A 24,724-nucleotide genomic window follows, 5' to 3' on the forward strand; every position below is an offset into this window, starting at 1 on the left:
TCACCTTATCTCCTTTGTTGTGTCCATTTAGGAACAGATATACATGAGCTATTGTGATGAACAAAATTAAATGTTTTGAATGTAGCATGGTTAGGCTTGTAAAGCCTAGAGTAAGCACTTCCACTTTCATCGTCATGGGAAAAAACATAATGTTCAGAGTTAAAGGGACAGTGAACTCAATTTTTTTTATTGTTTAAAAAGATAGATAATCCCTTTATTACCCATTCCCCAGTTTTGCACAGCCAACATGGTTATATTAATATACTTTTTAGCTCTGATTACCTTGTATCTAAGCATTTTCTGACAGACCTCTGATCACATGACTTTCTATTTATTATCTCTTGAATTTAAGCCAATTTGGCTGTGTTGTGCACAACTTCACGGGCATGAGCACACTGTTATCTATATGGCCCACATGAACTAGCAGTCTCCTGTTGTGTAAAGCAAATAAAAAAAACATGTGATAAGAGGCTCTCTGTAGTGGCTTAGAAAAAGGCAGAAATGTAAAGGTTTAAATGTTTTAAAGTATATTAATATAACAATAATGGTTATGCAAAGCTGGGGAATGGGTAGTAAAGGCTTTATCTATCTTTTAAAACAACAACAATTTCGGTGTTAACTGCCCCATTAAAATTACAGGCAAAATAAAGTATATAGATTTAACTATGTGTGTATTTAAACCTTTTCTTGGTACTTCCAAGTTGGTGTTTTATGGACCTTTGACTGCAGGCTACAATCAAAGTCTTCCAGTCAGTACTTCAAACCACATAGAAATAATAATCCTATCATCTTTATTAGGTGTCTTGGGAGTCATTTTTCCTTCTATTCCGTACAACTCACTACCAAACAACTCAATTAACACAAAAAAAAAAAAAAGCTGTAAGAAATATATTAGTGTACCAAAAAAAAACAAAAAACACTGTACTAAATATCTAAAAAGAAAAGTTGAACTCACCAAAACAGGAAAAGCTTCAGTTATAGAACCTTTTTCTGGCAGAGATGAGAACTTATAAAACTCGTGGCTTCTGTATGCTTTCTGTTTCACTAGCTGAACCGCATGAAGAACAAACTTTGAAGACACTTCAGAAGAACGTGATGTTACCGTTATCTCTGATGGAAAAAGAAAGATTGGTCACTGGTTTTATAATTGGACTGTGTGAGAGAGAGCAACATAGAGAGTGAGAAGTGAAAGTGAAGAGAGAGAAGGTAAAAAGCTTCAATGATCAATTACTCAGGAGTCAGAAAGAACAATTCTAAAAAGGTTGTGTGAGGAGAGAGGGAGAGGATAAAGTGTGTAAAGAGAGTGTAAGAAGAGAGACGGGAGGGGGGGGACATGATAAATCATGAAGAGATTTGGTGTTTGTAAGGAGACAGATTATGAAGAAAGAGATTGACCGACTGATCATTTATCTTGCTGATTTACCAGCCCAAGTGGCTCCTTGAGGAACTTCAATGAAATGGCGTTGTATCTGACCAGGCTTGAAATGTACATCTTTATATTCTAAGTCATATGCTGCAGAACCACCTAGCCTAAAGACAAAAAAACAAAGTACTCTCTGTTCATGATATTTACCAACTAAAGATGAATTCCTGGGTTTCTCTAAATTGACTATACTAATTTATAACATGAAATCTAAAGGTACATTGATTTCTTACACATATTTAGGCAGACGTGTCATTGTTTTGCATTGTTAAGGTAAAACAGTCAAAAGTATTTTGGGATATTTCATATGACTTTTCAAAAGACATTGCAGCGAAATTTTATTTCATTTTAGGGTGGGGTGTAAGGGGTAATGGTAAGCCTACAATTTGATGACTGATGCTTTATAATTTTACACCCTATTCTGTCCAGTTATTGCAAGATCCTCCACACCTTTATCACCTAAGTATTCAATGCTGGCTCCCTCTGGAGAGCAAATTGTTGGCAATAATTTTTTAAAGGGACACAAAATTAAACATTTAATCTTCATGTAAAATGAAAAAAATACACATTCATCATAGTTATTAGATATTAGATAGTTATTAGATATGCGCATTTGTGCACATCGTTCTGTTAACGAATCAGGAAGAAGGTGGTCACAAGCTGCGTTCCGCTCTTTTTGGAGCCACAATTATTCTTGTGAAAGTGCAACACACTGAGATCTGGATTTGAAATTCTACCCAGCAATTTGCAATGTCATTTACATCTGCTCATAAATAGTATCAGCTTTAACTGATCTTGAATCATGAAATACATTTTTGTGGGTTTCATATCCCTTTAAAAATAGCCCTAGAGCATATATTACATACAAATAGTTGCACAAAACATAGCTATAACATGCAACCTGACCTATTAATTGCCTGTCTTTCACTATTTATTACGGTTATATGGCTAATGGCAAAATGTTATATTGGCAACAATTTTGTTTTCTTTTAAATAGTAGAAAAATACTTAAAGGGACACTGAACCCATTTTTTTTCTTTTGTGATTCAGATAGAGCATGCAATTTTAATCAACTTTCTAATTTACTCCTATTATCAAATTTTCTTCATTCTCTCTGTATCTTTATTTTAAAAAATAAGAATGCAAGTTAAGAAGTCGGCCCATTTTTGATGAACAACCCGAGTTGTTCTTGCCGATTGGTGGATAAATTCACCCACCAATAAACAAGTGCTGTCCAGGGTCCAAAACCAAAAATTGTCTCCTTAACTTAGATGCCTTTTTTTTTCAAATAAAGATAGCAACAGAATGAAGAAAAATTGAAAATAGGAGTAAATTAGAAAGTTGCTTAAAATTTCATGCTCTATCTGAATCATGAAAGAAAACATTTGGGTTCAGTATCACTTTAATAAAATGCTGAGTTCTAATTTAGCTACAACGCCTGTACCCTGCACATGATATATCACAAAAAGGCAGACAATAGTTACCGGTGTACATGAAGCCAGATCTATTGCTAGAAAAGGCTGAAATAATCTTCCAGAGAAAAGTGTTAGCACTGACTGAATGTGTTTTATTTTATTTACAAATCAATAACACACAATAAAATACATATCATTTATTTTAAGCATCCCCTGTAATTTCATGTTTAAAGAAAAAGATTAAAGGGACATGAAATCCAATTTGTTTGTTTCATGATTCAGATAAATAATAGAAGTAAATTGTAAACTAGTTTAAAAGTATATTTTCCAATTTGCTTCATTCTGTTGACATCCTTTGTTAAAAAGCATATCTTAATATGCTAAGTAACCGCTGATTGGCTGCACATAGATTTCTGGTGTTATTGGCTCACCCATGTGAATTGCTATTTCTTCAACAAATGATGCCTAAAGAATTAAGTAAATTAAATAGAAGTAAATTGGAATGTGGTTTAAAACTGTAATTTTTATGTGAATCATAAAAGAATATTTATTTATTTGGTACGTGCATAGTTTTTTCCGTTCCCTAGCAAATGCAGAAGTAAGCTGCCAAAAGTCACAATTGTCGCTTTTCAGAGCAGCATTTTTTCTTGTGAAAGTGCTACACACTGGGATCTAGATTTGCACAAATCTCAGTGTGTTGCACTTTCACAAGAATAATTGCGGCTCCAAAAAGTGCCAATTGCGGCTTTTGGCAGCTTACTTCTGCATTCGCTAGGGGGAAAAAAAAAACACACCCTCTAATATTTATATATACACGTTCACACACGCATATTGCAATTAACTCACTACCATCTTCTCTTTATCACATTTCAACTAATAAGTTATTGAGCCACTTGTTCATTCCTGAGAGTGTGCTTCTCTCTGTGGGCAAGATTACAAGTCGTACGGCAAATCAGTTATGAAAACACATCGCGCTTTATGGCTTTTTCGCATTTGGGGTAGCGCAGGTATTACAAATGGCAAAATAACTTATTTTGCGAGCGCGTTAACCAGCGTAATTAAAACAGCCAAATCGCGTGCTTTTGTAATGTAATAGGTTCTATTTATTCCTAAATAAATATTTCACTATATAGGTTATGATTTTTAGACTGATATATCTATTTTATAACAAGAGATTATTTATATACACACACACACACATACATATATATATATATTTAAAAATCCCTCTGAGATATTGTTTAAATGTGCATAAGATTCTAATGTGAAATATTTTCATTATCTCCATAGTTAAACATATATCTATACATATAAATTCATGTTTCTCTATGCATGTGTATGTAGGTCAATGTAAAATCCCTGCATCTGCTTTTTTTTTCTAACACCCACAGTGATAATATGAGTGCAATTGTACTTTGTAATGTATTTTGGAAGCGTTTAGGAATGTATTTTTGAACTACAGCTCTTCGAGCGTGGAAAGGATTGTTGCGTAAAAGGCGATTGCGCACAAGACTTGTAATATCTGCACAATGTAAATTAATTGCAAAAAGACCATATAATGCGCGAAAAACCCATACTGCACAACTTGTAATCTTGCCCTGTGTGTATTATGTCTCCCTAAGGGAAAAAGGGGCAACCAGACGTAGACTCTTTGCTCAGTGTGCCTAGAGGAATATGGCTACACCTCACTGAAGAGGCCCAGTGAAGGCCGAAACTATCATCTGAGGTTGTCATGTTCCTTGTTCAGAGGAGAATTGTCTGATATTTCGGGGTTGGACTGACCATAATAGGCGGGATCAGAATGATACACTACAGGAAAGTTCTTCTCTGTGAAAAGCAGGGCTATAAAGCAGCTGCACACAGGTGATAAATCGCCATAGAACAGGCTAACAAAGGTATTGAGCTGGTTGTCCGTTCCTTTTACTACTTAATCTATGGACAGTGAACATCACAAGTAAATGGATAATTATTTTAAAAAATATAAATAAATAAAAAAAATGTAATGCTTTCTTTTAGACACAACAAAGAACAAAGATCACATTTGGATCTCATTAATGAGAGTGCTCAATGAACCAAAATATAAACTACAGAATATGTACAGGGGGACATTTGACCCATTAAATTTGTAATAATGTAAACACCATAGCCTTGTACAGATACAAGTCTGAAGAACCTGTCAGAAAGTTTTCCCATGTTAAAGTGAATGTAAATTTTAATAAATTACTGCCCAGTATCTAAAAATAATCTTAAAAACATGGGCACTTTAATTCATTAAAACTTTAAAAGACGCTTCATTTTTAAAATATTTACCATTGAGTGCTGTTTAACATACCGTCGTTCCTTCGCCCGCATTTCCTATTATCTTTAGCAGATAGATGACGAATCTGGTTCCACCAATTGTTACTTTCCCCATCTGGCGTCTAGCTCGTGGGGCACGCAACGATTGGAGGAAGCCGGATTAGTCTTCGATCTGCTAAAGAAAGTAGAAGGAATTAAAGTGCCCATGTTTATAAGATTATTTTTAGATACTGAGCAGTAATTCTTTAATATTTACAATCACTTTAACCCCTTAATGACAACTGACGTACCAGGTACGTCATGCATTAACAAGCAGTTAATGACAATGGACGTACCTGGTACGTCAGTTGTCTAACAGAGTGCTGGAAGTGATCACAATCACTTCCAGCAGCTCTGAGGGTATTGCAGTGATGCCTCGATATGGAGGCATCCTGCAATACCCCTTTACAAGCCTCCGATGCAGAGAGAGCCACTCTGTGGCCCTCTCTGCACCGGTAGTGATGGTGCCGATGGTGCCTTTGTCCGGTGGGAGCGTGTGCGCGCGTGCACGATGCGCGCAAACGTGCACGGGTGCGTGTGGACGCACGTGCGCGCATTAGCCACACTGACACCAATGAAGGAAGGGGGAAAAAAAAAGTTAAAAAAAAAGTTAAAAAAAAAGTTAATTTTTTTTTTTTTTTTACATATAAAAGGATCTGGGGGGGGGAGGGGGTGGGGGTATTGTGGGGGGGCTGCTACACTACAGAAATAATTAAAAATACAAATAAAAGTTAAATAAAATTTAAATAGTTTGGTTTGTGGGGCCAAACTGGGTACTGGCAGACAGCTGCCAGTACCCAAGATAGCGGTAATTAGGTAGGGGAGAGGGTTAGAGAGCTGGAGGGGGGGATCAGGGAGGTTGGTGCTAAGGCAGGGGTCCATCACAACTAAAATATTTTATAATTTTTATTTAAAAAAAAAAAACTCTTTTATTTAGTACTGGCAGACTTTCTGCCAGTACTTAAGATGGCGGTAACAATTGTGGGGTGGGGGAGGGAAGAGAGCTGTTTGGGAGGGATCAGGGGGTGGGATGTGTCAGGTGGGAGGCTGATCTCTAAAATTAACCCTGCAAGCTCCCTACAAGCTACCTAATTTAACCCCTTCACTGCTGGGCATAATTCACGTGTGGTGCGCAGCAGCATTTAGCGGCCTTCTAATTACCAAAAAGCAACGCCAAAGCCATATAAGTCTGCTATTTCTGAACAAAGGGGATCCCAGAGAAGCTTTTACAACAATTTCTGCCATAATAGCACAAGCTGTTTGTAAATAATTTCAGTGAGAAACCTAAAATTTTGAAAAATGTAAAGTTTATTTTTTATTTGCTCGCATTTGGCGGTGAAATGGTGGCATAAAATATACCAAAATGGGCCTAGATCAATACTTGGGGTTGTCTACTACACTAAACTAAAGCTAAAATTAACCCTACAAGCTCCCTAATTAACCCCTTCACTCCTGGGCATAAAACATAATTTATGCTTACCTGATAAATTCCTTTCTCCTGTAGTGTAGTCAGTCCACGGGTCATCATTACTTCTGGGATATTAACTCCTCCCCAACAGGAAGTGCAAGAGGATCACCCAAGCAGAGCTGCTATATAGCTCCTCCCCTCTACGTCACACCCAGTCATTCGACCGAGAACCGAACGAGAAAGGAGAAACTATAGGGTGCAGTGGTGACTGGAGTATAATTTAAAAATTTAGACCTGCCATAAAAAACAGGGCGGGCCGTGGACTGACTACACTACAGGAGAAAGGAATTTATCAGGTAAGCATAAATTATGTTTTCTCCTGTTAAGTGTAGTCAGTCCACGGGTCATCATTACTTCTGGGATACCAATACCAAAGCTAAAGTACACGGATGACGGGAGGGACAGGCAGGATCTTTATACGGAAGGGACCACTGCCTGAAGAACCTTTCTCCCAAAAACAGCCTCCGAAGAAGCAAAAGTGTCAAATTTGTAAAATTTGGAAAAAGTATGAAGAGAAGACCAAGTTGCAGCCTTGCAAATCTGTTCAACAGATGCCTCATTCTTAAAGGCCCAAGTGGAAGCCACAGCTCTAGTAGAATGAGCTGTAATTCTTTCAGGAGGCTGCTGTCCAGCAGTCTCATAGGCTAAACGTATTATGCTACGAAGCCAAAAAGAGAGAGAGGTAGCAGAAGCTTTTTGACCTCTCCTCTGTCCAGAATAAACGACAAACAGGGAAGAAGTTTGGCGAAAATCTTTAGTTGCCTGTAAATAAAATTTCAGGGCACGGACTACATCTAGATTGTGCAGAAGTCGTTCCTTCTTTGAAGAAGGGTTAGGACACAATGATGGAACAACAATCTCTTGATTGATATTCTTGTTAGTGACAACCTTAGGTAAGAACCCAGGTTTAGTACGCAGAACTACCTTATCTGAATGAAAAATCAGATACGGAGAATCACAATGTAAGGCTGATAACTCAGAGACTCTACGAGCCGAGGAAATAGCCATTAAAAACAGAACTTTCCAAGATAACAATTTAATATCAATGGAATGAAGGGGTTCAAACGGAACACCCTGTAAAACGTTAAGAACTAAATTTAAGCTTCATGGTGGAGCAACAGTTTTAAACACAGGCTTAATCCTGGCCAAAGCCTGGCAAAAAGCCTGAACGTCTGGAACTTCTGACAGACGTTTGTGTAAAAGAATGGACAGAGCTGAGATCTGTCCCTTTAAGGAACTAGCAGATAAACCCTTTTCTAAACCCTCTTGTAGAAAAGACAATATCCTAGGAATCCTAACCTTACTCCATGAGTAACTCTTGGATTCGCACCAATGTAAGTATTTACGCCATATTTTATGGTAAATCTTTCTGGTAACAGGTTTCCTAGCCTGTATTAAGGTATCAATTACTGACTCCGAAAATCCACGCTTTGATAAAATCAAGCGTTCAATTTCCAAGCAGTCAGCTTCAGAGAAATTAGATTTTGATGTTTGAAAGGACCCTGAATTAGAAGGTCCTGTCTCAGAGGCAGAGACCAAGGTGGACAGGATGACATGTCCACTAGATCTGCATACCAGGTCCTGCGTGGCCACGCAGGCGCTATTAGAATCACCGATGCTCTCTCCTGTTTGATCCTGGCAATCAATCGAGGAAGCATCGGGAAGGGTGGAAACACATAAGCCATCCTGAAGGTCCAAGGTGCTGTCAAAGCATCTACCAGGACCGCTCCCGGGTCCCTGGACCTGGACCCGTAACAAGGAAGCTTGGCGTTCTGGCGAGACGCCATGAGATCTATCTCTGGTTTGCCCCAAAGTCGAAGTATTTGGGCAAAGACCTCCGGATGAAGTTCCCACTCCCCCGGATGAAAAGTCTGACGACTTAGGAAATCCGCCTCCCAGTTCTCCACTCCAGGAATGTGGATCGCTGACAGGTGCCCAGCGAATTATCTTTGATACTTCCATCATCGCTAGGGAGCTTCTCGTCCCTCCTTGATGGTTGATGTAAGCTACAGTCGTGATGTTGTCCGACTGAAACCTGATGAACCCCCGAGTTGTTAACTGAGGCCAAGCGAGAAGGGCATTGAGAACTGCTCTCAATTCCAAAATGTTTATTGGAAGGAGACTCTCCTCCTGAGTCCATGATCCCTGAGCCTTCAGGGAATTCCAGACAGCGCCCCAACCTAGTAGGCTGGCGTCTGTTGTTACAATTGTCCAATCTGGTCTGCTGAATGGCATCCCCCTGGACAGATGTGGCCGAGAAAGCCACCATAGAAGAGAATTTCTGGTCTCTTGATCCAGATTCAGAGTAGGGGACAAATCTGAGTAATCCCCATTCCACTGACTTAGCATGCACAATTGCAGTGGTCTGAGATGTAGGCGTGCAAAGGGTACTATGTCCATTGCCGCTACCATTAAGCCGATTACCTCCATGCATTGAGCCACTGACGGGTGTTGAATGGAATGAAGGACACGGAAAGCATTTAGAAGCTTTGCTAACCTGCCTTCTGTCAGGTAGATCTTCATTTCTACAGAATCTATAAGAGTCCCCAAGAAGGGAACTCTTGTGAGTGGAAAGAGAGAACTTTTCTCTTCGTTCACCTTCCACCCATGCGACCTTAGAAATGCCAGTACTAACTCTGTATGAGACTTGGCAGTTTGAAAGCTTGACGCTAGTATCAGAATGTCGTCTAGGTACGGAGCCACCGAAATTCCTCGCGGTCTTAGTACCGCCAGAAGAGCGCCCAGAACCTTTGTGAAGATTCTTGGAGCCGTAGCCAATCCGAATGGAAGAGCTACAAACTGGTAATGCTTGTCTAGGAAGGCAAACCTTAGATACCGGTAATGATCTTTGTGAATCGGTATGTGAAGGTAAGCGTCCTTTAAATCCACTGTGGTCATGTACTGACCCTTTTGGATCATGGGTAAGATTGTCCGGATAGTTTCCATTTTGAACGATGGAACTCTTAGGAATTTGTTTAAGATCTTTAAATCCAAGATTGGTCTGAAGGTTCCTTCTTTCTTGGGAACCACAAACATATTTGAGTAAAACCCCTGTCCGTGCTCCGACCACGGAACTGGGTGGATCACTCCCATTAGCAAAAGATCTTGTACACAGCGTAGAAACGCCTCTTTCTTTATTTGGTTTGTTGACAACCTTGAAAGATGAAATCTCCCTTTTGGGGGAGAGGTTTTTAAGTCCAGAAGATATCCCTGAGATATGATCTCTAACGCCCAGGGATCCTGGACATCTCTTGCCCAAGCCTGGGCGAAGAGAGAAAGTCTGCCCCCCACTAGATCCGTTCCCGGATCGGGGGCCCTCAATTCATGCTGTCTTAGGGGCAGCAGCAGGTTTTCTGGCCTGCTTGCCCTTGTTCCAGGACTGGTTAGGTTTCCAGCCTTGTCTGTAGCGAGCAACAGCTCCTTCCTGTTTTGGTGCAGAGGAAGTTGATGCTGCTCCTGCCTTGAAGTTACGAAAGGCACGAAAATTAGACTGTCTAGCCCTAGGTTTGGCTCTGTCTTGAGGCAGGGCATGGCCTTTACCTCCTGTAATGTCAGCGATAATTTCTTTCAAACCGGGCCCGAATAAGGTCTGCCCCTTTGAAAGGTATGTTAAGTAATTTAGATTTAGAAGTAACATCAGCTGACCAGGATTTTAGCCACAGTGCTCTACGTGCCTGAATGGCGAATCCGGAATTCTTAGCCGTAAGTTTAGTTAAATGTACTACGGCATCTGAAATAAATGAATTAGCTAGCTTAAGGGTTTTAAGCTTATTTGAAATCTCATCTATAGTTATTGAGTCAAGAGTCTCTTCCAGAGACTCGGACCAAAATGCGGCCGCAGCCGTGACAGACGCAATACATGCAAGGGGTTGCAATATAAAACCTTGTTGAACAAACATTTTCTTAAGGTAACCCTCTAATTTTTTATCCATTGGATCTGAAAAGGCACAGCTATCCTCCACCGGGATAGTGGTACGCTTAGCCAGAGTAGAAACCGCTCCCCTCCACCTTAGGGACCATCTGCCATAAGTCCCGTGTGGTGGCGTCTATTGGAAACATTTTTCTAAATACAGGAGGGGGGGAAAAGGGTACACCGGGCCTATCCCACTCCTTAGTAATTATCTCTGTAAGCCTCTTAGGTATAGGAAATACATCAGTACTCGCTGGTACTGCATAGTATCTATCCAGCCTACATAATTTCTCTGGGATTGCAACGGTGTTACAATCATTCAGAGCCGCTAATACCTCCCCTAGCAGTACACGGAGGTTTTCTAGTTTAAACTTAAAGTTTGAAATGTCTGAATCCACTCTCTTTGGATCAGATCCGTCCACCTGCAGATTGAAGCTCTCCGTCCTCATGTTCTGCAAATTGTGACGCAGTATCTGACATGGCCCTAATATTATCAGCGCACTCTGTTCTCACCCCCAGAGTGATCTCGCTTACCTCTAAGTTCTGGTAATTTAGACAAAACTTCAGTCATAACATTAGCCATGTCCTGTAGTGTGATTTGTAATGGCCGCCCTGAAGTACTCGGCGTTACAATATCACGCACCTCCCGAGCGGGAGATGCAGGTACTGACACCGTGAGGCAAGTTAGTCGGCATAACTTCCCCCTCGTTGTTTGGTGAATGATGTTCAATTTGTACAGATTGACTTTTATTTAAAGTAGCATCAATGCAATTAGTACATAAATTTCTATTGGGCTCCACCTTGGCTTTTGCACATATAGCACAGAGATATTCCTCTGAGTCAGACATGTTTAACAAACTAGCAATTAAACTAGCAAGCTTGGAAATACTTTTCAACTCAATTTACAAGTAATATGAAAAACACACTGTGCCTTTAAGAAGCACAGAAAAAAACCGGAGAAATTACAAAAACCAAATTTTTCCCGGTAAAGGCATAAATTTAGCAAAGGATTGCCCCCATTAGCAATGGATAACTAACCCTTAATAGCAGAAAAAAATGTACAAAATATAAACGTTTTTTATCACAGTCAAAACACAATCTCACAGGTCTGCTGTGAGTGATTACCTCCCTCAAAATAATTTTTGAAGACCCTTGAGCTCTGTAGAGACGATCCGGATCATGCAGGGAGAGAAACAGACTTTTGACTGAATTTCTGATGCGTAGCAAAAGCGCCAAAATAGGCCCCTCCCCCTCACACACAGCAGTGAGGGAAGTTCAGTAAACTGTCTTAAATTAAAATAAACAACAGCCAAGTGAAAAAAGTGTGCCCAAAACAATTTTTCACCCAGTACCTCAGATAATTAAACGATTTAACATGCCAGCAAAACGTTTAAAATCAAATAACATGAAATGTCATTAAACAGCCTGTTGCTAGACGTTCCCACTGCAAGTTAGGCTAAAAGTTATATGCATATAGTATTATCCCAGTGAAGTGCCATTCCCCAGAATACTGAAGTGTAAACATATATACATTACAGCCTGATACCAGTTGCTACTACTGCATTTAAGGCTGAACTTACATTATATCGGTATTGGCAGTATTTTCTCAGTCAATTCCATTCCTCAGAAAATAATATACTGCAACATACCTCTTTGCAGGTGAACCTGCCCGCTGTCCCCTGATCTGAAGTTTACCTCACTCCTCAGAATGGCCGAGAACAGCAAAATGAATCTTAGCTACGCCGGCTAAAATCATCCAAAAACTCAGGTAGATTCTTCTTCAAATTCTACCTGAGAAGGAACAACACACTCCGGTGCTGTTTTAAAATAACAAACTTTTGATTGAAGATATAAAAACTAAGTATAATCACCACAGTCCTCTCACACATCCTATCTATTAGTTGGGTGCAAGAGAATGACTGGGTGTGACGTAGAGGGGAGGAGCTATATAGCAGCTCTGCTTGGGTGATCCTCTTGCACTTCCTGTTGGGGAGGAGTTAATATCCCAGAAGTAATGATGACCCGTGGACTGACTACACTTAACAGGAGAAAACATGTGTGGTGCGCAGCGGCATTTAGCGGCCTTCTAATTACCAAAAAGCAACCACAAAGCCATACGAGTCTGTTATTTCTGAAAAAGGGGATCCCAGAGAAGCATTTACAACCATTTGTGCCATAATTGCAGAAGCTGTTTGTAAATAATTTCAGTGGGAAACCTAAAGTTTTTGACAAACTTTGTGAAAAAACATAATTTATGCTTACCTGATAAATTCCTTTCTTCTGTAGTGTGATCAGTCCACGGGTCATCATTACTTGTGGGATATTATCTGCTCCCCTACAGGAAGTGCAAGAGGATTCACCCAGCAGAGTTGCTATATAGCTCCTCCCCTCTACGTCACCTCCAGTCATTCGACCAAGAACCAACGAGAAAGGAGAAGCCAAGGGTGTAGTGGTGACTGGAGTATAATTTAAAAAATATTTACCTGCCTTAAAAAACAGGGCGGGCCGTGGACTGATCACACAACAGAAGAAAGGAATTTATCAGGTAAGCATAAATTATGTTTTCTTCTGTTAAGTGTGATCAGTCCACGGGTCATCATTACTTGTGGGATACCAATACCAAAGCAAAAGTACACGGATGACGGGAGGGATAGGCAGGCTCTTTATACAGAAGGAACCACTGCCTGAAGAACCTTTCTCCCAAAAATAGCCTCCGAGGAAGCAAAAGTGTCAAATTTGTAAAATTTGGAAAAGTATGAAGCGAAGACCAAGTTGCAGCCTTGCAAATCTGTTCAACAGAGGCCTCATTCTTAAAGGCCCAAGTGGAAGCCACAGCTCTAGTGGAATGAGCTGTAATTCTTTCAGGAGGCTGCTGTCCAGCAGTCTCATAAGCTAAACGAATTATGCTACGAAGCCAAAAAGAGAGAGAGGTAGCAGAAGCTTTTTGACCTCTCCTCTGACCAGAGTAAACGACAAACAGGGAAGACGTTTGTCGAAAATCTTTAGTTGCCTGTAAATAAAATTTAAGGGCACGAACTACATCCAGATTGTGCAAAAGACGTTCCTTCCTCGAAGAAGGATTTGGGCACAAGGATGGAACAACAATCTCCTGATTGATATTCCTGTTAGTGACTACCTTAGGTAAGAACCCAGGTTTAGTACGCAGAACTACCTTATCCGAGTGAAAAATCAAATACGGAGAATCACAATGTAAGGCTGATAACTCAGAGACTCTTCGAGCCGAGGAAATAGCCATTAAAAATAGAACTTTCCAAGATAACAACTTTATAACAATGGAATGAAGGGGTTCAAACGGAACACCCTGTAAAACGTTAAGAACAAGGTTTAAACTCCATGGTGGAGCCACAGCTTTAAACACAGGTTTAATCCTGGCCAAAGCCTGACAAAAAGCCTGAACGTCTGGAACTTCTTGACAGACGCTTGTGTAACAGAATGGACAGAGCAGAGATCTGTCCCTTTAAGGAACTAGCGGATAACCCTTTTCTAAACCTTCTTGTAGAAAAGACAATATCCTAGGAATCCTAACCTTACTCCAAGAGTAACCTTTGGATTCGCACCAATATAGGTATTTACGCCATATTTTATGGTAAATCTTTCTGGTAACAGGCTTCCTAGCCTGTATTAAGGTATCAATAACTGACTCAGAAAAACCACGCTTTGATAAGATCAAGCGTTCAATTTCCAAGCAGTCAGCTTCAGAGAAGTTAGATTTTGATGTTTGAAAGGACCCTGAATCAGAAGGTCCTGTTTCAGAGGTAACGACCAAGGTGGACAGAATGACATGTCCACCAGATCTGCATACCAAGTCCTGCGTGGCCATGCAGGCGCTATTAGAATCACTGATGCTTTCTCCTGTTTGATTCTGGCAATCAATCGAGGAAGCATCGGGAAAGGTGGAAACACATAAGCCATCCTGAAGGTCCATGGTGCTGTCAAGGCATCTATCAGGACCGCTCCCGGATCCCTGGATCTGGACCCGTAGCGCGGAAGCTTGGCGTTCTGTCGAGACGCCATGAGATCTATCTCTGGTTTGCCCCAACGTCGAAGTATTTGGGCAAAGACCTCTGGATGAAGTTCCCACTCCCCCGGATGAAAAGTCTGACGACTTAAGAAATCCGCCTCCCAGTTCTCCACTCCCGGGATGTGGATTGCAGACAGGTGGCAAGAGTGAGACTCTGCCCAGCGAATTATCTTCGATACTTCCATCATTGCTAGGGAGCTTCTTGTCCCTCCCTGATGGTTGATATAAGCTACAGTCGTGATGTTGTCCGACTGGAACCTGATGAACCCCCGAGTTGTTAACTGGGGTCAAGCCAGAAGAGCATTGATGACTGCTCTCAATTCCAGAATGTTTATTGGAAGAAGACTCTCCTACTGATTCCATAGTCCCTGAGCCTTCAGAGAATTCCAGACAGCGCCCCAACCTAGTAGGCTGGCGTATGTTGTTACAATTGACCAGTCTGGCCTGCTGAATGGCATCCCCTGGCCAGATGTGGCCGATAAAGCCACCATAGAAGAGAATTTCTGGTCTCTTGATTCAGATTAGAGTGGGGGACAAATCTGAGTAATCCCCATTCCACTGACTTAGCATGCACAGTTGCAGTGGTCTGAGATGTAGGCGTGCAAAAGGAACTATGTCCATTGCTGCTACCATTAGTCCGATTACCTCCATGCATTGAGCTACTGACGGGTGTTGAATAGAATGAAGGACACGGCATGCACTTTGAAGTTTTGTTAACCTGTCCTCTGTCAGGTAAATCTTCATTTCTACAGAATCTATCAGAGTCCCCAGGAAGGGAACTCTTGTGAGTGGAAAGAGAGAACTTTTCTTTTCGTTCACTTTCCATCCATGCGACCTTAGAAATGCCAGTACTATCTCTGTATGAGATTTGGCAGTTTGAAGGCTTGAAGCTTGTATCAGTATGTCGTCTAAGTACGGAGCTACTGAAATTCCTCGCGGTCTTAGTACCGCCAGAAGAGTGCCCAGAACCTTTGTGAAGATTCTTGGAGCCGTAGCCAGTCCGAATGGAAGAGCTACAAACTGGTAATGCCTGTCTAAAAAGGCAAACCTTAGATACCGGTAATGGCTTTTGTGAATCGGTATGTGAAGGTAAGCATCCTTTAAATCCACTGTGGTCATGTACTGACCCTCTTGGATCATGGGCAAAAATGTTCGAATAGTTTCCATCTTGAACGATGGAACTCTTAGGAATTTGTTTAGGATCTTTAAATCCAAGATTGGCCTGAAGGTTCCCTCTTTTTTGGGAACTACAAACAGATTTGAGTAAAACCCTTGTCCTTGTTCCAACCGCGGAACTGGATGGATCACTCCCATTAATAAAAGATCTTGTACGCAGCGTAGAAACGCTTCCTTCTTTGTTAGGTTTGTTGACAACCTTGACAGATGAAATCTCCCTCTTGGGGGAGAGGATTTGAAGTCCCGAAGGTATCCCTGAGATATGATCTCTAACGCCCAGGGATCCTGAACATCTCTTGCCCAAGCCTGGGCGAAGAGGGAAAGTCTGCCCCCCACTAGATCCGGTCCCGGATCGGGGGCCCTCAATTCATGCTGTCTTAGGGGCAGCAGCAGGTTTTCTGGCCTGTTTGCCCCTGTTCCAGGACTGGTTAGGTTTCCAGCCTTGTCTGTAGCGAGCAACAGCTCCTTCCTGTTTTGGTGCAGAGGAAGTTGATGCTGCTCCTGCTTTGAAATTACGAAAGGAACGAAAATTGGACTGTCTAGCCTTGGCTTTGGCCTTGTCCTGAGGCAGGGCATGACCTTTACCTCCTGTAATGTCAGCAATAATCTCTTTCAAGCCGGGCCCGAATAAGGTCTGCCCTTTGAAAGGAATATTAAGCAATTTAGATTTAGACGTAACATCAGCTGACCAGGATTTCAGCCACAGAGCTCTGCGTGCCTGAATGGCGAATCCTGAATTTTTAGCCGCAAGTTTAGTTAAATGTACTACGGCATCTGAAATAAATGAATTAGCTAACTTAAGGAATTTAAGTTTGTGTGTGATGTCATCTAGTGTGGATGATTGAAGTGTCTCTTCCAGAGACTCAAACCAAAATGCTGCTGCAGCCGTGACAGGCGCAATACATGCAAGAGGTTGCAATATAAACCCTTGTTGAACAAACATTTTCTTAAGGTAACCCTCTAATTTTTTATCCATTGGATCTGAAAAAGCACAGCTATCCTCCACTGGGATAGTGGTACGCTTAGCTAAAGTAGAAACTGCTCCCTCCACCTTAGGGACCATTTGCCATAAGTCCCGTGTGGCGGCGTCTATTGGAAACATCTTTCTGAATATAGGAGGGGGTGAGAAAGGCACACCGGGTCTATCCCACTCCTTAGTAACAATGTCAGTAAGTCTCTTAGGTATAGGAAAAACGTCAGTACTCGTCGGTACCGCAAAATATTTATCCAACCTACACATTTTCTCTGGGATTGCAACTGTGTTACAATCATTCAGAGCCGCTAATACCTCCCCTAGTAACACACGGAGGTTCTCAAGCTTAAATTTAAAATTTGAAATGTCTGAGTCCAGTTTATTTGGATCAGAACCGTCACCCACAGAATGAAGCTCTCCGTCTTCACGTTCTGCAAACTGTGACGCAGTATCAGACATGGCCCTTGCATTATCAGCGCACTCTGTTCTCACCCCAGAGTGATCACGTTTACCTCTTAGTTCTGTTAGTTTAGCCAAAACTTCAGTCATAACAGTAGCCATATCTTGTAATGTGATTTGTAATGGCCGCCCAGATGTACTCGGCGCTACAATATCACGCACCTCCTGAGCGGGAGATGCAGGTACTGACACGTGAGGCGAGTTAGTCGGCATAACTCTCCCCTCGTTGTTTGGTGACTGATGTTCAATTTGTACAGATTGACTTTTATTTAAAGTAGCATCAATGCAATTAGTACATAAATTTCTATTGGGCTCCACCTTGGCTTTTGCACATATAGCACAGAGATATTCCTCTGAGTCAGACTTGTTTAACAAACTAGCAATTAAACTAGCAACTTGAAAATACTTTTCAAAGTAATTTACAAATAATATGAAAACGAACTGTGCCTTTAAGAAGCACAGAAAAAAATTATAACAGTTAAAATAATTAAGTTATAGCATCAATCTTTGTCAGAATATACAGTTTTAGCAAAGGATTGTTCCCCTCAGCAATTAAACAACACAACTTTAGCAAAGGTTTAATCCCATTAGCAAAGATAACAATTTCTGAAAGCAGGAAACAAATTACAGAATAAACGTTTTTATCTCAGTCAAACTATAATTCTCACAGCTCTGCTGAGAGAAATGATGCTGACTGAAATATTTGATGCATAGTAAAAGCGCCAAAATAGGCCCCTCCCCCTCACACACAGCAGTGAGGGAAGTTCAATAAACTGTCTTAAATTAAAATAAACAACAGCCAAGTGAAAAAAAGTGTGCCCAAAACAATTTTTTCACCCCAGTACCTCAGATAATTAAACGATTTAACATGCCAGCAAAACGTTTAAAATCAATGAACATGAAATGTCATTAAACAGCCTGTTGCTAGACGTTCCCACTGCAAGTTAGGCTAAAAGTTATTATGCATATAGTATTATCCCAGTGAAGTGCCATTCCCCCCAGAATACTGAAGTGTAAACATATATACATTACAGCCTGATACCAGTTGCTACTACTGCAGTTAAGGCTGAACTTACATTATATCGGTATTGGCAGTATTTTCTCAGTCAATTCCATTCCTCAGAAAATAATATACTGCAACATACCTCTTTGCAGGTGAAACCTGCCCGCTGTCCCCTGATCTGAAGTTTACCTCACTCCTCAGAATGGCCGAGAACAGCAAAATGAATCTTAGCTACGCCGGCTAAAATCATCCAAAAACTCAGGTAGATTCTTCTTCAAATTCTACCTGAGAAGGAACAACACACTCCGGTGCTGTTTTAAAATAACAAACTTTTGATTGAAGATATAAAAACTAAGTATAATCACCACAGTCCTCTCACACATCCTATCTATTAGTTGGGTGCAAGAGAATGACTGGGTGTGACGTAGAGGGGAGGAGCTATATAGCAGCTCTGCTTGGGTGATCCTCTTGCACTTCCTGTTGGGGAGGAGTTAATATCCCAGAAGTAATGATGACCCGTGGACTGACTACACTTAACAGGAGAAAACATGTGTGGTGCGCAGCGGCATTTAGCGGCCTTCTAATTACCAAAAAGCAACCACAAAGCCATACGAGTCTGTTATTTCTGAAAAAGGGGATCCCAGAGAAGCATTTACAACCATTTGTGCCATAATTGCAGAAGCTGTTTGTAAATAATTTCAGTGGGAAACCTAAAGTTTTTGACAAACTTTGTGAAAAAGTTATTTTTATTTTTTTTTATCGCATTTGGCGGTGAAATGGTGGCATGAAATATACCAAAATGGGCCTAGATCAATACTTTGGGATGTCTTCTAAAACAAAATATATACATGTCAAGGGATATTCAGGTATTCCTGACAGATATCAGGGTTCCAAAGTAACTAGCGCTCATTTTGAAAAAAAGTGGTTTGGAAATAGCAAAGTGCTACTTGTATTTATTGCCCCATAAATTGCAAAAAAAGCAAAGAACATGTAAACATTGGGTATTTCTAAACTCAGGACAAAATTTATAAACTATTTAGCATGGGTGTTTTTTGGTGATTGTAGATGTGTAACAGATTTTGGGGGTCAAAGTTAGAAAAAGTGTGTTTTTTCCATTTTTTCCTCATATTTTATCATTTTTTTTTAGTAAATTATAAGATATGATGAAAATAATGGTATCTTTAGAAAGTCCATTTAATGACGAGAAAAACTGTATATAATATGTGTGGGTACAGTAAATGAGTAAGAGGAAAATTACAGCTAAACATAAACACTGCAGAAATGTAAAAATAGCCATTGTCATTAAGGGTAAGAAAATTGAAAAATGGTCCGGTCATTAAGGGGTTAAGCCTAGATTTGTACACGCCAATTGTATATATTTCAGAAACTGTAATTACAAATAGAAGCTTACCTTGTTGGAATTACAACTGTTACAGGAACTCTGAATAATGGACCAGAATTTGGTGCCTCTATATCATAACCACAAATCTACAAAAAAATATAATGAATACAGTGTAAGAAAAAGGGAGTTAATATACAACATATTTTATTTTAGTTCAGGATCAGCATTAACAAACAAAAACACATTATACTGAAAAACCCTTTATCTAAACTGCTTGGGACCGGGAAAGATTTGGATTTTGGAATATTTGCATCTATAAAATGGGAAAGTTTGGAGAGAGGATGGTACCAAGTGTAACCAACAATATACTAATAATAGTTAAACGTCATAATACAGCTTACACATATAAGCTAAAAGGTAGTTTTTTTTTTTTATCATTTTTATTGAGGACAGTACATCATAAGCAATTACAAAGTAGAAAACATACATGTTAGATATGAATAGCATATCTGATATATCAATGTAGAAGATAAAAAATCTATTCCTCTTTTTTTCAACCCCTCGAACAATGCAGGTCACTTTTGAACCTATATTAATATAACAGTTTCGTGCTAGGGGATATAAAGAAAATAAAAATAGAAAACAAGATAACACAAATATATTCAACAAATCTAAAAAAACTAAATAAAAAAAACAAACAAAAAAAAAACTAAACACATCTCTAGAAATATGTTCTCAACTTAAAGGACCAGTCAACACATTAGATTTGCATAATCAACAAATGCAAGATAACAAGACAAGGCAATAGCACTTAGTCTGAACTTCAATTGAGTAGTAGATTTTTTTCTAACAAATTTCAAAGTTATGTATATTTCCACTCCCCTTGTACCATGTGATAGCAATCAGCCAATCACAAATGCATATATGTGTAGTCTGTGAATTCTTGCACATGCTCAGTAGGAGCTGGTGACTCAAAAAGTGTAAATATAAAAGACTGTGCACATTTTTTTTAATGGAAGTAAATTGGAAAGTTGTTTAAAATTACATGCTGTATCTGAATCAGGAAAATTTAATTTAACCTGAGTGTCCCTTTAAAGGGACACTGTACCCCAAAATATTCTTTTGCGATTCAGATAGCGCATGAAATTTTAAGCAACTTTCTAATTTACTCCTATTATCAAATTTTCTTCATTCTCTTGGTATCTTTATTTGAAATGCAAGAATGTAAGTTTAGATGCCGGCCCATTTTTGGTGAACAACCTGGTTTGTCCTTGCTGATTGGTGGATAAATTCATCCACCAATAAAAAAGTGCTGTCCAGAGTACTGAAACAAAAAAAAAAAAAGCTTAGATGCCTTCTTTTTCAAATAATGATAGCAAGAGAACGAAGAAAAATTGATAATAGGAGTAAATTAGAAAGTTGCTTAAAATTGCATACCCTTTCTGAATTACAAAAGAAAAAATTTGGGTACAGTGTCCCTTTAAGGTATGGTGTAAATGAAGAATGCCAGATATGTTCATATCGTCATAATTTCCCGCAGATCCTTAGCTAATGCTTTTAACTATGGTAGGTTAAACACCAACATAACATTTAGGGCTCGTAACAACCATATCAGGATCTTACAACAATTTTTATATGGATGAACAAGAGTATAAGTACAATCATGACCAATTAAGAGCAGAATATGTAGTGTTACTAATAAGGGTAAGCCTATCAGTTAGAACAAGGCAGTTAAACATGTGTTTGGTATTTAACATTTGCAGTCACTTTGTCTATATCACACAATTATATTGCTTGGAGGGATATTAGAGTAAATTTTTGACTAACGTTCATATCTAGTATGGAGTAATGTATACATTATTAGTGGAAGGAGTGGACAGCGTAGCACAATAGATTCAGTAAATGGGTTTCCATAGGCAAACATTAGTATGAAAAAAAAACATAATTTATGTAAGAACTTACCTGATAAATTCATTTCTTTCATATTAGCAAGAGTCCATGAGCTAGTGACGTATGGGATATACATTCCTACCAGGAGGGGCAAAGTTTCCCAAACCTCAAAATGCCTATAAATACACCCCTCACCACACCCACAATTCAGTTTAACGAATAGCCAAGAAGTGGGGTGATAAAAAAGTGCAAAAGCATATAAAATAAGGAATTGGAATAATTGTGCTTTATACAAAAATCATAACCACCCCAAAAAAAGGGTGGGCCTCATGGACTCTTGCTAATATGAAAGAAATGAATTTATCAGGTAAGTTCTTACATAAATTATGTTTTCTTTCATGTAATTAGCAAGAGTCCATGAGCTAGTGACGTATGGGATAATGATTACCCAAGATGTGGATCTTTCCACGCAAGAGTCACTAGAGAGGGAGGGATAAAATAAAGACAGCCAATTCCTGCTGAAAATAATCCACACCCAAAATAAAGTTTAATGAAAAACATAAGCAGAAGATTCAAACTGAAACCGCTGCCTGAAGTACTTTTCTACCAAAAACTGCTTCAGAAGAAGAAAATACATCAAAATGGTAGAATTTAGTAAAAGTATGCAAAGAGGACCAAGTTGCTGCTTTGCAAATCTGATCAATCGAAGCTTCATTCCTAAACGCCCAGGAAGTAGAAACTGACCTAGTAGAATGAGCTGTAATCCTTTGAGGCGGAGTTTTACCCGACTCAACATAGGCAAGATGAATTAAAGATTTCAACCAAGATGCCAAAGAAATGGCAGAAGCTTTCTGGCCTTTTCTAGAACCGGAAAAGATAACAAATAAACTAGAAGTCTTTCGGAAAGACTTAGTAGCTTCAACATAATATTTCAAAGCTCTAACAACATCCAAAGAATGTAACGATTTCTCCTTAGAATTCTTAGGATTAGGACATAATGAAGGAACCACAATTTCTCTACTAATGTTGTTGGAATTCACAACTTGAATTGTGGGTGTGGTGAGGGGTGTATTTATAGGCATTTTGAGGTTTGGGAAACTTTGCCCCTCCTGGTAGGAATGTATATCCCATACGTCACTAGCTCATGGACTCTTGCTAATTACATGAAAGAAAATAGAAATAAAAAAATAAAATATACTTTATTTCCTCACACTCGCCGCTGCAGCCGTCAGCAACAAGGGAGACATCAAAATAAGCCTGAGATGTGTGCACTCATAGTGTAAATAATGTTTCAGGGGTAATGTGACAAATGTAGGAAGCTGAATTTGTAGTAAATATTACTACTAATACTAATTGTTACTGCGTATTCCATACTTCCCAGCTTTTGTCTATGTACATATAACTTGCAAGGACCAAACAAATTCAATTCTAAACAGAACACAACACACAACTAGGTACCATGTAACTCAGCAACCTGATCTCCCCAAAAAGTCAGTTGATAGTGGGGCTATACTTATACTATCCACCGCTTGAGTCTGCATGCTGAGCAATCTTGACCATGTCATCTCCGTAATTGGTGTGAAGGAAATTCTGAGCAGTTCCCGTCATTGATCTAGTAAAACCAGAAAAAAGTCCCTTTGATATCTTGTGTCATATCCGAATGCGCAAAGGTTAAATTGTCCTCCGAATTTGTTAAAGATTATAAGGAGCTTATATCTTCATAATCTGCGACAGCCCAAGGGGTCCCCCTGAGCCCATGCGATGGCGGTATTAACTCCAGACTCTGCCCTGTCTTGAACTGTACTTTCTTGCGAGGCGAGTTTGTAGTGGGATATACTCCCTGGCCTCCTTTGGCAATGTCTGAGCGGCTTGGAGTCATGTCTTTCACCAGGAATCTGTTCTGCATGTTGCTAGGCTCCATCTTGAGAGGTGTGGTGGTGTAACTTTCTTTTAAATAATCTCGCTCCGTGTTGAAGAGATCAGCTCGAGCCACCTGCCCCTGTATGTGGCTCACTGCTATGTACTTGTCCAACGGGGGTGGTGTTAGAAAGTCACTGTCTAAGCGAGTAGCTGCATTAACTTTCAATGTGATATTTGGGTGAATTCCCTCTTGTTTTGAGGTCGGATCACAGTCCTCTGCTAGTAAGTGTTGTGGCTTGCGCTGCGTGGTCCCTGTAGCCGGTGCTCGTTCTATTAGTAGTTGTATACCCTGGTCAGATGGAGTTTTGTCCACCAGAGCTTGTAGTAAAGCTTCTAGTTTGGCCCATTGACGTCTGAGGTATTGGATGGATCAACAATCTGCATCGCCATGTTCGGTATTTGTAACAGATCTCACTATTCACTCACTCATCTTGTAATGATGTTTAAACTCAGTAAGAAGTTATACGCTGATGAAAATCTAGGTAATGCGGTAGTGAAATTATAATTTTCCCGGTTTGGCAAAATACCCTAGGAGTCTCCTGGGGGGGACGGGGGGGGACGCTGTCTGTGAGGTAGCCGCCGCTCCAGGCCTCAAATGTCCGTTTTCCTCTCCAAGATCATAAATACAGCCCTTTAGAAGATTATATTGGATGCTGTTCTAATATAGTACAACGCCACTTGAACTGATATTGAAAAAGCTCTCAAATTCCAGTATTAATCGTCGGATTAAATACTTTTTCTCTTAGAGCTTAGAAAAGTGCGACTGTACGGTGTCGCTACTTGGACACGCCCCCCAGCTAAAGGTAGTTTTATATAATTTTTAATGCTTTTGTATACACAGTACCCTCAGAAAGATGATATAGTGCTGTAATTAGAAAATATTAAAAAAAGAGTTTGGATTTCAGAATAAGTTTGGATTTTGGAATTTGTAGCTGTATATCAATGCATGGTTGAAACCAGATATGGAAACATTTTTATGTTTCAAATTATTTCTGAATACTTTGCTCTGGATCTATTTTCATTAGCAGCAATTAAAGGGACACTGAACCCAAATGTTTTCTTTCGTGATTCAGATAGAGCATGCAATTTTAAGCAGCTTTCTAATTTACTCCTATTATCAAATTTTATTCATTATCTTGGTATCTTTATTTGAAAAGCAAGAATTTTTTGTGAACAACCTGGGTTGTTCTTGCTGATTGGTGGATTGATTTAACCGACCAATAAACAAGTGCTGAACCGAAAACATAACAGATGCAAATAAAGATAACAGGAGAATGAAGAAAAATTGATACTAGGAGTAAATTAGAAAGTTGCTTAAAATTGCATGCTCTATCTGAATCACGAAAGAAAAAATTTGGGTTCAGTG

At 39.7% G+C, this 24,724-nt stretch overlaps 1 protein-coding gene across 1 annotated transcript in view; it reads right to left on the reverse strand.

The window, feature by feature from the left end:
- Positions 1–24,724, reverse strand: part of TPP2 (tripeptidyl peptidase 2) — a 217,732-nt gene that overhangs the window by 127,522 nt on the left and 65,486 nt on the right. The window contains exons 15-17 of the mRNA XM_053705476.1: positions 19,618–19,694; positions 1,424–1,530; positions 956–1,110 (exon numbers count right to left, since the gene is read on the reverse strand). Coding sequence (XP_053561451.1) covers positions 956–1,110; positions 1,424–1,530; positions 19,618–19,694 — 339 coding nt within the window. The remainder of the gene's footprint in view (positions 1–955; positions 1,111–1,423; positions 1,531–19,617; positions 19,695–24,724) is intronic.

This window comes from Bombina bombina, chromosome 3, assembly GCF_027579735.1.
Source record: "Bombina bombina isolate aBomBom1 chromosome 3, aBomBom1.pri, whole genome shotgun sequence".
Lineage (NCBI taxonomy): Eukaryota > Metazoa > Chordata > Amphibia > Anura > Bombinatoridae > Bombina > Bombina bombina.